Here is a 14,728-nt window from a genome sequence, read left to right as displayed (position 1 = left end):
CTCTCGGTATTTAGTAGACCAGATATAGCATGTAGTGTCAATATGCTATCTCAATTCAATTCCGACCCCCGTAAGCAACATTGGAATGCAGCACTGAATGTATTAAAATATTTGAATTCAACGCAAACTTTTACTCTGACTTATAAAAAATCTGGTTTGCCCATCATCGGATACGTCGACGCTAGTTGGGCGAATGATTCTAATGATAGAAAGTCGCAAACTGGATTTTGTTTTACACTCGCAGGAGCCGTAATATCTTGGGAATCAAGAAAACAGTGTGTAGTTGCTACTTCGAGTGCCGAATCTGAATATATAGCACTGTCTGAGGCAGCTAAAGAGGCCTACTACTTGCGATATTTAACATCCGAATTGGGATTTGTTGATACCAATCCGACAAAAATTTATAGCGATTCACAAAGTGCTCAAGCGATGGCCCAATATGGCGGACATCATTCTCGAACCAAACATATTGATTATAGGTATCATTTTATTCGTCAATCAATTGAAGATAAAGTTGTCGATATTCAATATATGGCTACGAGTGAAATGCCTGCTGACGTTTTAACAAAACCACTACCTCGAATCAAACATAAACAATTTATATCATCAATGGGTGTTCAAGAAATTATTTAATTTGAGGAGGCGTGTTGAAGTTTTTATATTCACACTTTGTACAATTTAAATAATTTCTACTTGTCATCTATCTATCGTAGTAGTCTATGAATTTGACTTTTATATTATGTCATTTAGAAAATAAAATTCTGTATTCTTTTTTCTGTTTCTAATCGTTCAACAATAAATATTGCTTCAAATAGTTTTTTGTAAATTCGTTGAGCTTTTTAATTTTTAACAAAAGTTGTATTTGGATTTTGTTAGATTGGTTGTTGTTCGTTTTTAATGAGCCTCTGTGTATTTTTGTCGTCAAATTTGATTTTGTGCACTTTTTTGCAATATTCGCATGGCCATAGCGTGAAAAGTGCTGATTTTTTTTTTGCAGTCTTCATCAAAATTGTTGCTCTTAGTGCCTTAATTGTTTGATAATATTTTCATTAGTTCAAGACCTGCAGTCGAAAAACGGAAAAAATCTTTGTTTTCGTTACATTTTTGGGGTTTTAAACATGTAGATGAAATTATTCGACTTACTATATTCAACATTTTATTGGGCGAGTCAAGAGTTGTAGCTTTTCTGAAGACTGCAAAAAAATTCACAGCAATGATCGAGCTACGGCCATGCGAAAATTGGAAAAAAGTGAACAAAATCGAATTTGGCCACAAAACGAACAGCAACCAATTTTGCAAAATCCAGATACTACTTTTCTTCTCTCATCGAGTACTTTCGGCTGGTGTGATTTTTTGTTTGGAGTTTTTGTGTTGCCCTGTGTAAAAAAGTATAAAAAATAAATATAAAAGTATAAAAAATGTTTTTTAGTGCGAAAAGTGCATTCCCTCACTGGTAACTTCATACTTATAACCTGCGCTTCTTTCTCCCGTCCATCCCTCTTCAGAGCTATCGCTATCGCTTTCGCTTTCCACATTTATACTTATTCGCTCACTCGAAGAAGCAATGGGTATGTTGGTTTTTGATTTGTGTTTCCTTGATGTTGAGGGGTTGAAGTCCATTGAAGACCCGCTTAAATATTCCTCTTCGAATTCGATGTCTGTTAAAGTTTTTATATTGTCCCATCTAGGGCGTTTATGTGATGTAGAGGCGTTTTGCGTCAGAGCAATTTCTACAGAGCGGTATGAGTTTTCGTTTAAGTGTGACAGTTGTCCTAAATAGAGGGTTTCGCTAATAATCCTACTTGCATACATTCTTTGTTTGGGAGAAAGAGCTCTGAACTCTTCCTCCCAAGTGCTGGCTAATTTGCTAGCATAATCTTCTTTGGTGTTCTCCATTATATTTATGGCTTTCTCCAAAAGAGTTTTTCTTTCTTTCCAGAAGGACTGTTTTTTTTTCGGCTCAACTTTCTGAAAATAATAATGAAATTATATTTTATATAAAATATATTTTTGTATTGACTGTTAAATAGGATGTACAATAAAACCATAGCAATTAATACTCTATTAAAATTTTTATTTGCAGTTGCCAAGATGTGAATATGATTGGAAAGAAGTCGCAGTTGATTTTGAAAATTTATGGAACTTTCCACATTGCATAGGAGCAATGGATGGAAAACATATTAAAATAAGAAAACCGAACAACTCAGGATCGTACTATTTCAATTACAAAAAAAACTTCAGTATTGTGCTTTTGGCTTTGGTTAATGCTAATTGTGAATTTTTGATGGTTGAGGTTGGAGCCAATGGACGTGTTTCAGACGGAGGTGTCTATGCCAACAGCAAAATCCGTAGTATGTACGAATCTGGCCAGTTGAACCTACCTAATTCAGAACTAATTAATAATTTTAATATTGAATTGCCTTATGTTTTTGTAACCGACAATGCTTTTCCATTAGGAAAACATTTTATGAAGCCTTATTGTACGCCCTCATTATCAATAGAGCAAATTTATTTCAATTACCGATTGTCACGCGCACGTAGGATTGTAGAAAATGCATTCGGCATTATAGCATCAAGATTCAGAATACTCTTAGGTACTATTAACCTTAGCCCCGAAAAACTAGAATTGTTGTGCTTGCAATATGCTATCTCCACAACTTTTTAAAATCTAAAACTCCGAATGCATATTTACAAAACATAAAAATGGCAGAGATACCACAACAAAATTGTAACAATGATAATAATATAGATGATAATCTTTCATCTTTGGGAAAACTTGTTAGAAACGATTTCTGTACTTACTTCAACAATAATAAAATATAATCATGCTGTTAACAAATTAATGTATATTTGTGCTATCTTTTCATTTTTGAACTTCTGGTAAATAGGTAGTGGATATAAATACATCATAAGAGCTGTTTTCTTTTTGCACTGATAACCAGGGCTGTGGAGCCGGAGTCGGAGTCTTGGAGTCGGAGTCTGAAGATTTTGCTTGAGTCGGAGTCGTAAAAATTTTGCTCGACTCCGACTCCGGCTAAACCAAATTTTTTAAAACACTTCACATTTTTGTAACTAAGCAAGTTTTTACTCAAATTAATTTCCATTGCGTTATTCATTCGATCAATGTACAGCATGATAGTAAATGAAAATCAACTTCCAATTACTATCTTTTTATGTTTTCTAGAATGTTAGACTAGCAGATGGGCTGAATCGATCCATTTTAATGCCCATATCAATTTATTTGAAATATTTCGAAGAATCGAAATTATTTTTTTAAATTTTATTTTAAGGCCATATACAAACATGTGGAATATTGACAGAAAAAATTTTTCAAAGTTGTTTTTTATAGAAAATTTTGTCAAAATGTTATTTCTATAAAAAGTTGTGTCAAAATTTTGTTTCTATAGCAAATTTTGTCAAAATTTTATTTCTATAAAAAATTTATTCAACATTTTATTACATTAGAAATATTTTTTTCTTTAAAAAATTTAGTCAAAATTTTATTTCTATAGAAAATTGAGTCAAAATTTTATTTCTATAGAAAATTGAGTCAAAATTTTGTTTCTATAGAATATGTTGCAAAATTTTATTTCTATTGATAATTTTATTTCTATAAAAATTTAAGTCAAAATTTTATTTCTATATAAAATTTTGTCAAAATTTTATATAGAAATAAAATTTTTTTGTCAAATGAGAAACGAGCTTTGTTTGTCTAAAATTTCGTTTGGGAGGCAAGAATTATTTTTTTGCGTGTAGAAAATTTTATTTCTATAGAAAATTTAGTCAAAATTTTGTTTCTGTAGAATATTTTGCAGAATTTTATTTACTACACAAAAATTTTTCTAAAATTGTATTTTTATTGATAATTTTTTCAAAATTTTATTTCTATAAGAAAAAATTATCAAATTTTATAGCAAATTCTATAGCAAATTTTCTCAATTTTTTTTTCTTACTGATGCTCACTGATACTCACTGTTATAAAAAATGTATTCAAAATTTTATTACTATAGAAATATTTTTTTCTATTTAAAATTTAGTCAAAATTTTATTTCTATAGAAAATTTAGTCAAAATTTTGTTTCTATAGAATATTTTGCAAAATTTTATTTCTATAGAAAATTTTGCAAAATTTCGTTTGTTACACAATTTTTTTAATTGTATTTCTATTGATAATTCTTTCAAACTTTTATTTCTATAAAAATTTTTCCAAATTTTATGTCTATAAAAATTTTATTCAAAATTTTATTTCTATAGAAAATTTAGTCAAAATTTTGTTTCTGTAGAACATTTTGCAAAATTTTATTTCTATTTTATATAGATATATATTTTATTTACTAGACAAAAATTTTTCCAAAATTGTATGCTCACTGATACTCACTGCTAAGTCGAAAACTTGTAGAAATGACTCAAATTTTCAAATTTTTCAATGAATGAATCATAAATGCATTTTTGCGAAATTGTCTAAACAATTATAAATATTTCCCAAATATTGCCCGAGATTTTGTAAAAGTCTGATTTGAGATTTTATCAAAATTTAGATCTAAATACAAAGTTGTGCAGAGTATATTATAACCGGCCCGCCCGACTTTAGATTTAGATTTAAATTTTAAGTACATAGATTTTGTAGAAGTATATACAATTTTGTCTAAATCAATTCAGATTCAAATTGATGCATATGGGAATATAAACCTTTATATAGCTCGCAACAAATTTAAAGGATTTGAGATAGTATCAATAACTTTGGTCCCCAAATACATATACTGTTGGTATCTTCTCATATAATGATGGGAATTTATATCATTATTTTATTTATTAAACATTGCCCTAAATTTGAAATAAGAGTTCAATTGGCATCTAATGTGAAATTAAGAACTTTTTTGCACACATAAATAAATACGATACTTTATATCGATCCACCTACGGTACCCCCACAATAGAACTACAAAGTAGTGGTATTAAAATGAGATTTAGTTATATTACCCGGAGTCGACTCCGGAGTCGGAGTCGAGCTGATGAAAAATGCTGGAGTCGGAGTCGAGCAAAATTGGCTCGACTCCACAGCCCTGCTGATAACCAGTGCTAAAATAAAACGCAAAAACTTTACCAGGAAAATTACCAAAAAACCTATTGTTCAATTTTCGTAAATGTTATTCCATTCCATTAATAAATATCAGATTTTTAATATTTATAGTATTTTTATGTTAAAACAAGTATATACAGCCGTAAGTTCGGCCAGGCCGAATCTTATGTACCCTCCACCATGGATTGCGTAGAAACTTCTACTAAAGACTGTCATCTACAATGCAACTACTTGGGTTGCGATAACACTTCAAATTCCTTAACACCGTCTTCTAAATTGTAAGTTAGTCCATACGGGGTATATTTTAAACAAAGAAGGCCGATTAAATACGTTTATAATTCAGTTTGACAAAATTTTCTATAGAAATAATATTTTGATAAAATTTTCTATAGAAATAAAATTTAGACAAAATTTTCTAAAGAAATAAAATATTTGCAAAATTTTCTATAGAAATAAAATATTTGCAAAATTTTCTATAGAAGTAAAATTTTGACAAAATTTTCTATATAAATAAAATGTTGACAAAATTTTCTATAGAAATAAAATATTGACAACATTTTCTATAGAAATAGAATTTTGACAAAATTTTCTACAGAAATAAAGTTTTGGTTGATTATTATAACCCCCATATAAATCTGAGGATCCTTTTATAGGGGGGAATTGGACCAATTTGTGCATGGCTGTTTGGGACCATATACATATACCAAATTTCAACCGGATCGGAAGAAATTTGCTCCTCTTAGAGGCTCCACAAGCCAAATCTTAGGGTCCCTTTATATGGGGGCTATACGTAAAAGTGGACCGATATGGCCCATTTTCAATACCATCCGACCTACATCGATAACAACTACTTGTGCCAAGTTTCAAGTCGATAGCTTCTTTCGTTCGGAAGTTAGCGTGATTTCAACAGACGGACGGACATGCTCAGATAGACCCAGAATTTCACCACGACCCAGAATATAATTTATGGGGTCTTACAGCAATATTTCGATGTGTTACAAACGGAATGACAAAGTTAATATACCCCCATCCTATGGTGGAGGGTATAATAAAATGAATTCTATTGTTTTGTTTTCAAAAATGTATGCTACTTCAATTTTATTCAATCTACTCCACTTTTCTCCAAAATCTACTTCACTCAATTTTTCACTAGCGGCAGCACTGATTCACATCTACTATTTTAACTTAGTAATATCAACTTGAGATAATATCGAGACGTTCACAATTGCGGCTACGAATTTTTAATATTTTTGGGAAACTACAATGGCAACCCTTCTCAATCATAATAAATATTTATTTAAATAGCCTGTGTTTGTTAATTAGTGTGTAAATATAACCATCGTGTCCAATTTAATCCTTAACAGCAAATGATGAGTCAAATGCAAATGCAGTATCTAGTAAGTTTGCCACATTAGAATGTATCGAAAATTTATAAATAAAATTTCCAATTTATTTCACAGCAGTCGCCACAAGGTATCGAGACCAGGAATGCTGTCACAATCGCCTTCGCACACCATGCAAGCTTACAAAAGTATTTTCATCTATTGCGTTCAATTATTTGTGATTGAATTCCAACGTGGTAGTGTGATTTCGTTATAATTGGCTGGAAAACTACAAGTGACTATCGTTACACGTAGATGAGGAATATGATCACCTCCAAGAGCAAATGTTATTTTTGGCTGCGGGCCACGGAAATTGAAAGAGGATTAAACACTCAGTATGCTTCATCCAAGAGTGGCTTAAAAAGGAGGTTTCTTGCTTAATTTATATCGCTAAATGACCACCAAATGATCTCAATCCGTTGGACTTTTTGCCTGGAGCATTTTTAAGAGTAAGGTTGCCGCTAAAAAAAACTGTAAACAACGGTACTATTGATTCCAAAAATTCCAACCACAAACGTCCAACAATATGCTTTCGACTATATAACAGCAGCCATATAAAGAAATCAATATTGTCCAATAAAGAACATTTTCCAACTATGTTTAAGCGTATGAATCAATATCTATGATCGTTGCAGTGATAGATATTCGAAAGTAAGACCGAAACTAGTCACGTATACCATTTTGTTTAGCGTAGGCCAGTTTATTCTCTGTCCATAGGAAAACAGCCTAAACTCTGACCAAAGGCTGTTCATTAATATGTTTTTGAACTCATGTGAACATACTTTCTTTTTGCCTTGGTGCAGCGTATAGTGGCACCCAGGGTTGGCCTGTCACAAACTGTGACATTTGCGACACACATTTGCGTCAGTATAAAAGTATGTCGCAAAACCCATAAACCTATTGCAGAAAACCTTATTTGGAATAGAAGTTGTGAACATTTATTAATTAATTTTGCCAGTTTCTGCAGACATTTATGAAAGTTTTCCCGCGGTCAAGCCCATTTTCTTAGGTGGTATCGAAATTCCCGTTGGTGAGTGCTCAAAATACCTTGAGGAGGCTGAACTTTAAGCTAAGGAAGGACGAGAAAAGCCCCCTACTTGTGCAAAAGGCAATATTGTGAACATTCCGAAGAATTGAAACTTCACATTCCAACGTCTTGGATATAATCGAATTCGTTGCCTAGCTAACTAGACTACAGTTTTTTGAGTTTTCGACTTTTGTGACTTTTTCTACATTTACTACGCGTATGTGACGTTAACAACTTTGCGACAGTCGCAAACCTAAAAATTTTTGATACAGACCATCTCTGGTGGCACCATAATTGAGTACAAAATAGACTTGAATACAAGTATTATTAACTTTATTTTATTGTATTAATGAATATACGTAGAATTATTATAACTGGCGCGACAGCATCGATTTTTTTGCTCATATTTAGAAGCTAACCAAACTAATTTACTAAAATTTGTGAGAATGGTTATTGGGGACGTAAAAATTTTGTTTGTTTTTTATATCTTATAAACGTTATTACGTATTTCTTACATATGGCTGAGATATACCAAATTTTTATTGACCGTTTTGAGGGGGCATTACAGTACTACATATATATTCAGCTTTTTGGGTAAATACTATAGATATTCATACATATTGTTTTAATTGTACTACAATAGCCAAGTTCATATTTTGTTTTTGTCAAACTAAAACATGTTTATGTATTCGAGCTTATAAATAGCAGACAATTTTTATTTAGGAGGTTTTTCTAAATGTGATTCTATTTTCAGTGCACAAGTTTAAGTAATTCAGAGTGAAATTTTGCCCTACCGTTGTCGTATGAGTGTAAATCGAGAGCTATATTTAAATATGAACATATTTTTTCAAAATCAATAGCGATTGTCTCCGAGTCAAAGTAAAACTCGGTATCAAATTTGAGAACGATTGCACATAAACTGAGTGCTGTACATTGCACACAAAATTACATGTACAGACAGACGATTACCATCGGTATACTAAACTATGGAGACGAGATAGACATATGGTGTCTTTGGCAAAAATGCTTAGGATGGGCTCCTGAGTCGATATAGCCATGTCCGTCTGTCCGTGAACACGTTTTTGTGATCAAAGTCTAGGTCGCAGTTTTAGTCCAATCGACTTCAAATTTGGCACAGGTATTCAACAAATTTGAAGGAATTCAGATGGTATTGAAAATGTGGATCACAAAGTGGTGCAGGGCATAATATAGTCGGCGCCGCCCGACTTTAGACTTTCCTTACTTGTTTTATTGTAGAAAATGTGAACATATAAAAAAATGAAACTGGAACTGGGAATTGTTAAAACATTACGAATAAAATTTAGATAATATAATTACTTACTTCAACATCTAAAAACTCCTCCAAAAGCTCCTCCGAACAGGTTCCTTCTTCTTGACTTTCTTGGTCCGAAAGGAAGGATAGGTGCTTGTAGTACCACAAAGTGGGCTTATATACACTGGCCGTTCCAGCGCCAGATCTTTCGCTCTGTCGAATTTTTTTTAGTTCGCGTCTATATGCGCTTCTAATATTATTAATTTTTTTTTAACGTCCTCTACCGTTGCCGTATTATTATGGGCTCTGCATTTTTGCAGTAGAACGTCATAGCCCATTTGACGTAAGTTTTTGTTCCGATACTCATCTGATTTTATTTTCCATAGTTGTGGGCACTTCTTGTATAATTCAATAAATTCGATGGTAAATACGTGGTCCATTTTGTTTGAAGATAGATTTTCAAAAAAATTAGTATTTTTCTTTGTTACGTAAAGTGTTTGAGGATTATTTGGCCAAAACTTTGCGTTGCTCTCCTTGCATTAAATTATTTGGAATATGGCGCTTTTTACCGTTTTCCATTTTCTTCTTCTTGATTATTTTTCAGCAAATTTCGATAATTCAAAACTAAACGATAATCGATAGCTTTCGATAATAAATTTATCGTATACAAATCTGACCGAATTGACACACTGTACGATTTCTTTCCAACACCGACATTCCGTCCGGAATAACTGATAGTCTGTAAAGCGCATAAGTAACAGAAGAAGTTCCATTGACGGCACAACAAATGTTATTCGCATCCTTGCCAAACAGAAAAGTGGTCTCAATATTTGCCATATAAACGCGCAAAGTCTCTCAAATAAAATGGATGAATTTAGATATATATTTGAAAATTCTGGAGTTGACATTACATATGTCACTGAAACATGGCTCAACACATCTATTACAGATGGACTTATTAGAGCAAACGGATACAACATTTTCCGAAACGATAGATGTTCTTTAGGCGGAGGAGTGGCTATATATATAAAATCTAATATTCCATGTAAGTTGATATTTAAATCAGATAATAACGAGAAGGTTGAATCAATATTCATTGAAGCCACAATAAACACACACAAATTACTTCTCGGCTGTGTATATCGTCCAAATAAATTAGTTCCATACGACTCTCTCCTAAGCACCTTATTGAATATATCTATGAGCTACGATGATATCATTATCGGTGGCGATTTCAATTCAAATATTCTTCATGAAGATTCACTTATGGACTCCTTCAACTCAATTGGATTTCAAATTGTAAACAAAACAACTCCCACACATTTTACTTCAAATTCAAATAGTCTATTGGATATTTTTCTCGTTACCAAAATAGAAAATGTGTTATTATATGATCAACTTAGTGTGCCATGCTTTTCAAAACACGATTTAATTTTCATGACATATAATGTTCAACCTCCGATCCCTGAGAATCCGACCAAATACTTTAATTTTAATAAGATAAATTATGAAATTCTTACTAGAGAGTTCATGAACGTTAATTGGCACCAAATTTTTGGTATGACATCTGTTGACGAAAAACTTGAATTTTTAAATATAAATCTGCAACGCATTCAGCAGTTTTCTGTCCCTCAACAAGTTACTCGTGGAAAACAAACTCAAAATTCCTGGTTTAATCCCACTATAAAGAAATTAATTAAGAAACGAGATAACGCTTATAAAAGATGGAAAGCGTTTAAACTACCAGGCATGTATGATGAATTTCGAGCTTTAAGAACTGAAGTGAACAAAACGATACAGAGGCATAAAACAGCTTTTTATGCCAATAAATTTCATTCAGCCACTAATTCGAAAAAGAAATGGGAGACCATCCGTGACATTGGAATTGGAACCAAAAAAATGGATTCGATTGTTGTTGGGGATCCTGAAGCATTCAATGAAAAATTTGTAAAAGTGCCCGAAAGTCATCCTGTTGAAGTTGCTACGGAACAAATTATAGTACATAATTTTACATCTGTGTCCACTTTTGAGTTTTCTTGCGTGGAACCATTCTATGTCGCAAGGAGTTGTCTATCTGTAAAGTCAAACGCAATGGGTTTTGATTTAATTCATCCAAAGTTTATAAAAACTATTCTACAATACATATGTCCGTATATTACGCATCTTTTTAATGCAATATTAACTACTAGTCGATTTCCTAACGCGTGGAAGCATGCTAAAGTCATTCCGATACCCAAATCCAACTCAGATTACCGTCCAATTTCTATTCTACCTTTCCTTTCAAAGGTTTTTGAAAGGATTATTAAGCATCAGATAAATGGGTATCTGGATGCACACAATCTTATGTCAAGTAGACAATCTGGGTTCCGCTCCAAACACAATTGCATAACTGCACTGATTGATGTCACCGATGAAATACGATCAAATCTAGATGGCGGAAATATTTCCTGTATAGTACTATTAGACCATTCCAAGGCTTTTGATTGTGTGGACCATCGTATATTATGCAACAAACTGAAAAACCACTTTAATTTTTCAAACACTGCAACGGCTCTCATTTCAAGCTATCTTTGTGGTCGAAAGCAGTCTGTCGTAGTTGGGAATAACGTTTCTACACCTTTACCTGTTAACCAAGGTGTCCCACAAGGATCTATTCTGGGACCATTGTTATTTTGCTTATACATAAACGAATTACCAAATATACTTAAATACAGCAATATTCAGATTTATGCAGATGATGTCCAAATTTATTTGAGTTGCGCCAAGTCACAGCTGCAGCAAGGCATAATAAAACTGAACGCGGATTTAAACAGTATTTACAACTGGACCCTACGTAACAAACTCAACATAAACCCAACCAAATCAAAATTCATTCTTTTCTCTGGTCGTACACAGGAACTAGATTGTGAATATCCAGTAAGAATCGGAGGTCAATGCATTGAGCAAGTATTTAAAGCCAAAAATCTAGGTATTGTTCTAAACAATACTCTAACCTGGAAAGATCACATCGTTTCAGCGACTGGGAAAATTTTCGGCATGCTGAGAACACTATATAAAGTCCAATTTTACACTCCACAGAACATTAGAGTTTTACTGGCAAAATCTTATCTTTTACCAGTGCTTTTATATGGTTGCGAACTATTCTGCAAGTGCGATTCAAGAAGCAAATCACGTCTAGAGACTGCATTTAACGCCATAACAAGATATGTATATGGACTAAAAAGATTTGAAAGCTGCTCTCTTTTCTCAAAAAATTTATGCGGTGTTACATTTAACGATTTACTGAATATCAGAACTCTTTTACTTTTGCATAAACTGCTGTATAATCGAAAACCTGAAAATTTATACAATAAACTTACTATCGGAAGATCAAACAGAAGATTAACTATTATACCTATTCGACATCGTCTTTTGATATCTGAATGGCATTTTTTCTATAACGCAATACGTCTATGGAACTCCCTTCCACCAAACATACAATTTATCGGCAACGCAATATCATTCAAACGAGCTTTATACAATCATTTTTAATTTTTATTTTTATTATTATTTTAATACTTTTTTATTTTTTTAATATTTTTTTGTGGTTAACTAATATGCTGTTTCATCGTAACTGTTGTCATTATGTAACTTAATTAATTAATTTTATGTAACTATAGTCATAATTTAATAACCGAGACATTTAACAATATTTTAACTTTGTAAATCACATGCTGTAATTATAAGATTTAAAATCTTGTTGTATGTGAAACTACTCAATTAATAAATAATAAATACTAAATACTAAAAAATACTAAATATTAGTACTAAAACCACAGCCCAATAAACACAGGATGAGCGTTTTTCAAATGCAACAACTTTTCAGTTTGATGGTAAATATAATTTTCAACATAAATTCAACTTGACTTGAAATAGCTCATCTTCAATACATCTTCAAATTGTTTGCGAATTACTTCCAATTTGCCAAAATGTTGACGAAATCTTTGAAAAGGTGTTGAAAATAATATGAGAAAACTTTGACAAAACACTACCCTAAAATGCAACGAAAAAACCAATGTGGTTTTCAATACTTATTTGTGCAACGAAGTTCGTGGTCAATTGCTAGAAATTAAAAATGGAAAATTTTAGACAAATAACCAAATAGTTTATAAAAATAGGTAAGTGAAAATAATAAATGAAATAAAACTTTAAGGAAGGAAAACACTACCCTAAAATGCAACGAAAAAACCATGTGGTTTTCAATACTTATTTGTGCAACGAAGTTCGTGGTCAATTGCAAGAAATTAAAAAATGGAAAATTTTAGACAAATAACCAAATAGTTTATAAAAATAGGTAAGTGAAAATAATAAATGAAATAAAACTTTAAGGAAGTCACTAAATGTATATCTCTTTGCAGAAAACTAAAATTATGGATTCTACGTTCTTGAAAACATTAAAAAGCTGACCGATGAAAAAAATGGTGGACAATTAACTGGAACTGCTTCAAATAGTTTATAATAATTGGTACGTCAATATGAAAAATTAAATCAACACTTTAGAGAAGTCACTAAATTTAAATCTCTTTGCAGAAAACTAAAATCTTTGGATGCTACATTCTTGCGAACATTAAGAAGCTGACCAATGAAAAATGAGTGGCTTATCGACAAGAAAAAGTTTCCAGAAACATTACAAGTACAACCAATTAAAATTGTTAAAAACAACAAATTGTTGAAATCAACAACTTCTGGATGAAAATGTGCATCACATTGTCAGTTTAATTCATATGCTATTATCAGTTTAAAATGGATATTTTGTGAATTTCTTCTGCTGGGAATCAATTCTAACACGCGGTCCAGTACGTTCCTAATTTCAAATTGCCCGCATGTTAATAAATTTTAATGCTGTTTTATGACACCAAAAGGAAGGAAATCGAATTATCAATGCAAACGTGTTTACTAATAATGTTTAAGATATTTAAAGTTTTGTTTTTTTTTTGTTCTTATTTGTTGATATGTTTAATAAGATTATTATGTATCAATTGGTATTGTAGTGTATTATGTAGTGTAGTGTATTTTTATATATTTTATTTTGAAGAAAATGAATAAATAATACAAAATTCATAGAATTTTCGCTTTGACTTTCAATTTGAAGTGGGGATATCATTCATACAAATTTAGGTTGAAAAGTATTTGCAACGATGTTAAATTTGAATTTGACTCGCATCGAAAATTGTTTAACAAATTATTGCGTAGCGATGCATTTCAATTTGAGGATAACACTTGAGATATTATTGCTAATGTGTTGAATTTCACTGTTGAGGGTAATGTCTGTTTTTTGTTGAGAACGCGATTTTCTCAACAATTTCTCAACTTGAATATTACCCTAATCCTTTGAAAAAATGTTTGAAAAATTGTTGAAATTTAGCATTTTTCAAACGTTTGTGTTTATTGGGAGTAGTATAATGCGCATTATAGACTATCAGTTATTCCGGACGACAGCGGTCGTGTCGAACATATCCCATATATTGTGCACATTATAAATTAATGCGGTGTTCTCACCAAGCATGTTTTGGGGTTTAAAATTTATATATATATATATATATATATATATATATATATATATATATATATATATATATATATATATATATATATATATATATATATATATATATATATATATATATATATATATATATATATATATATATATATATATATATATATATATATATATATATATATATATATATATATATATATATATATATATATATATATATATATATATATATATATATATATATATATATATATATATATATATATATAAATATATATTTATATACATATATTTTTAATAGTGTGGGGGCAGTTTTGTGTCAACATGTTCGATTCAATCGAATCGAATTTTAAGCGCTCCAGCTTTTATTTTGTTAGTCTACTCTGCTCTTTATATATGTAAACAACGTAAACAAATAGGATTTA

General features: G+C 31.2%; 1 protein-coding gene and 2 long non-coding RNA genes across 4 annotated transcripts; 2 read left to right on the top strand and 1 right to left on the bottom strand.

Moving 5' to 3' along the window:
* Nucleotides 1-743: 743 nt before the first annotated feature.
* On the bottom strand, nt 744-9,024 carry LOC142233316 (uncharacterized). The gene is made up of 2 exons (XM_075304202.1): nt 8,831-9,024; nt 744-1,968 (listed from the first exon to the last, which is right to left on the bottom strand). Exon 2 carries the CDS (start codon nt 1,894-1,896, stop codon nt 1,426-1,428), a length of 471 nt encoding a protein of 156 aa, XP_075160317.1. The 5' UTR covers nt 1,897-1,968; nt 8,831-9,024; the 3' UTR covers nt 744-1,425.
* Nucleotides 5,982-7,058, top strand: LOC142236228 (uncharacterized). Of its 2 annotated transcripts, XR_012721948.1 has the most exons (3): nt 6,080-6,161; nt 6,233-6,476; nt 6,540-7,058. It is a non-coding gene; the product is annotated as an uncharacterized LOC142236228 (long non-coding RNA). The 2 variants fall into 2 exon arrangements; XR_012721947.1 differs by having other exon boundaries at nt 5,982-6,476.
* A 3,957-nt stretch (nt 9,025-12,981) lies between the features above and the next one.
* On the top strand, nt 12,982-13,866 carry LOC142232757 (uncharacterized). The gene is made up of 2 exons (XR_012721198.1): nt 12,982-13,094; nt 13,159-13,866. It is a non-coding gene; the product is annotated as an uncharacterized LOC142232757 (long non-coding RNA).
* The last annotated feature ends 862 nt before the right edge of the window (nt 13,867-14,728 follow it).

Source organism: Haematobia irritans, chromosome 4 (assembly GCF_050003625.1).
Source record: "Haematobia irritans isolate KBUSLIRL chromosome 4, ASM5000362v1, whole genome shotgun sequence".
NCBI lineage: Eukaryota > Metazoa > Arthropoda > Insecta > Diptera > Muscidae > Haematobia > Haematobia irritans.
Note: the sequence above shows the minus strand (reverse complement) of the source record. Positions and strands in the feature narration are given on the sequence as shown.